The sequence below is a fragment of the Bombus impatiens genome, unplaced genomic scaffold, assembly GCF_000188095.3.
Source record: "Bombus impatiens unplaced genomic scaffold, BIMP_2.2 scf_0361, whole genome shotgun sequence".
Lineage (NCBI taxonomy): Eukaryota > Metazoa > Arthropoda > Insecta > Hymenoptera > Apidae > Bombus > Bombus impatiens.
In genome coordinates this window covers 556038-556643 of record NT_176780.1, presented here as the reverse complement: position 1 = coordinate 556643, position 606 = coordinate 556038, and the positions used below count along the sequence as shown (strand labels likewise).

The 606-nt window shown below is 52.0% G+C and overlaps 1 protein-coding gene across 1 annotated transcript in view; it reads right to left on the bottom strand.

Moving 5' to 3' along the window:
* Window positions 1-606, bottom strand: part of LOC100740538 (histone deacetylase 4) — a 27625-nt gene that overhangs the window by 4159 nt on the left and 22860 nt on the right. Inside the window, 1 exon segment of the mRNA XM_024367774.2 lies at window positions 229-490. Within this exon segment, the coding sequence (XP_024223542.1) occupies window positions 229-490 (262 nt within the window).

Sequence of the window (606 nt, the reverse complement as noted above, 5' to 3'; positions counted from 1 at the left end):
CCGAGGCGAAACGAGAGGAGACTACTCGGTCTCGGAAACGTAATGTTAATCGGTAAACGTTTGTTGTCGACATGCTGTTACTGGACACTGGCAAAAAGGCAAAAATCAACGATCGATTAATCGAAAACACGGGTGCAACGAATTGTTTGCTAATGCTCACGCAAGGAAGAGTCGATAACTCGACGATTAATCGAACGAATTTCGATTAAGCTCGATCGAAGGACGTACTTGCTAGCAGTGATTTCCGCTTGAGGTGCGACAGCAGGCGATCCTTCCGGCGTGCCATCAGGGGTGAATTTCTCGACGCGGCCATGTTCCTCTCCACGCGTTGCTTTAGTCGCACCTTCAGCAGGTTCGGCTCCGAGGCTGGCCAATTTTAGCCAGGGTTAGTTGTTGGTCGTCGTCGTATCGGGCCGGAGAGTAGTGTGAAACGATGGCACAGGGTTCGGGGAGCGGACATCGAGGAGCATCGCGTGGAACGGGGAACGAGAGAAGGAAGGACGCGAAACGACGCGACGTGCGAGCGTGTCCACGCGATCCATCCGATAACCCAATAAATTACACGTCTACGAATGTCCGTAGCGCGCTATTATCTTTGCTATTTTC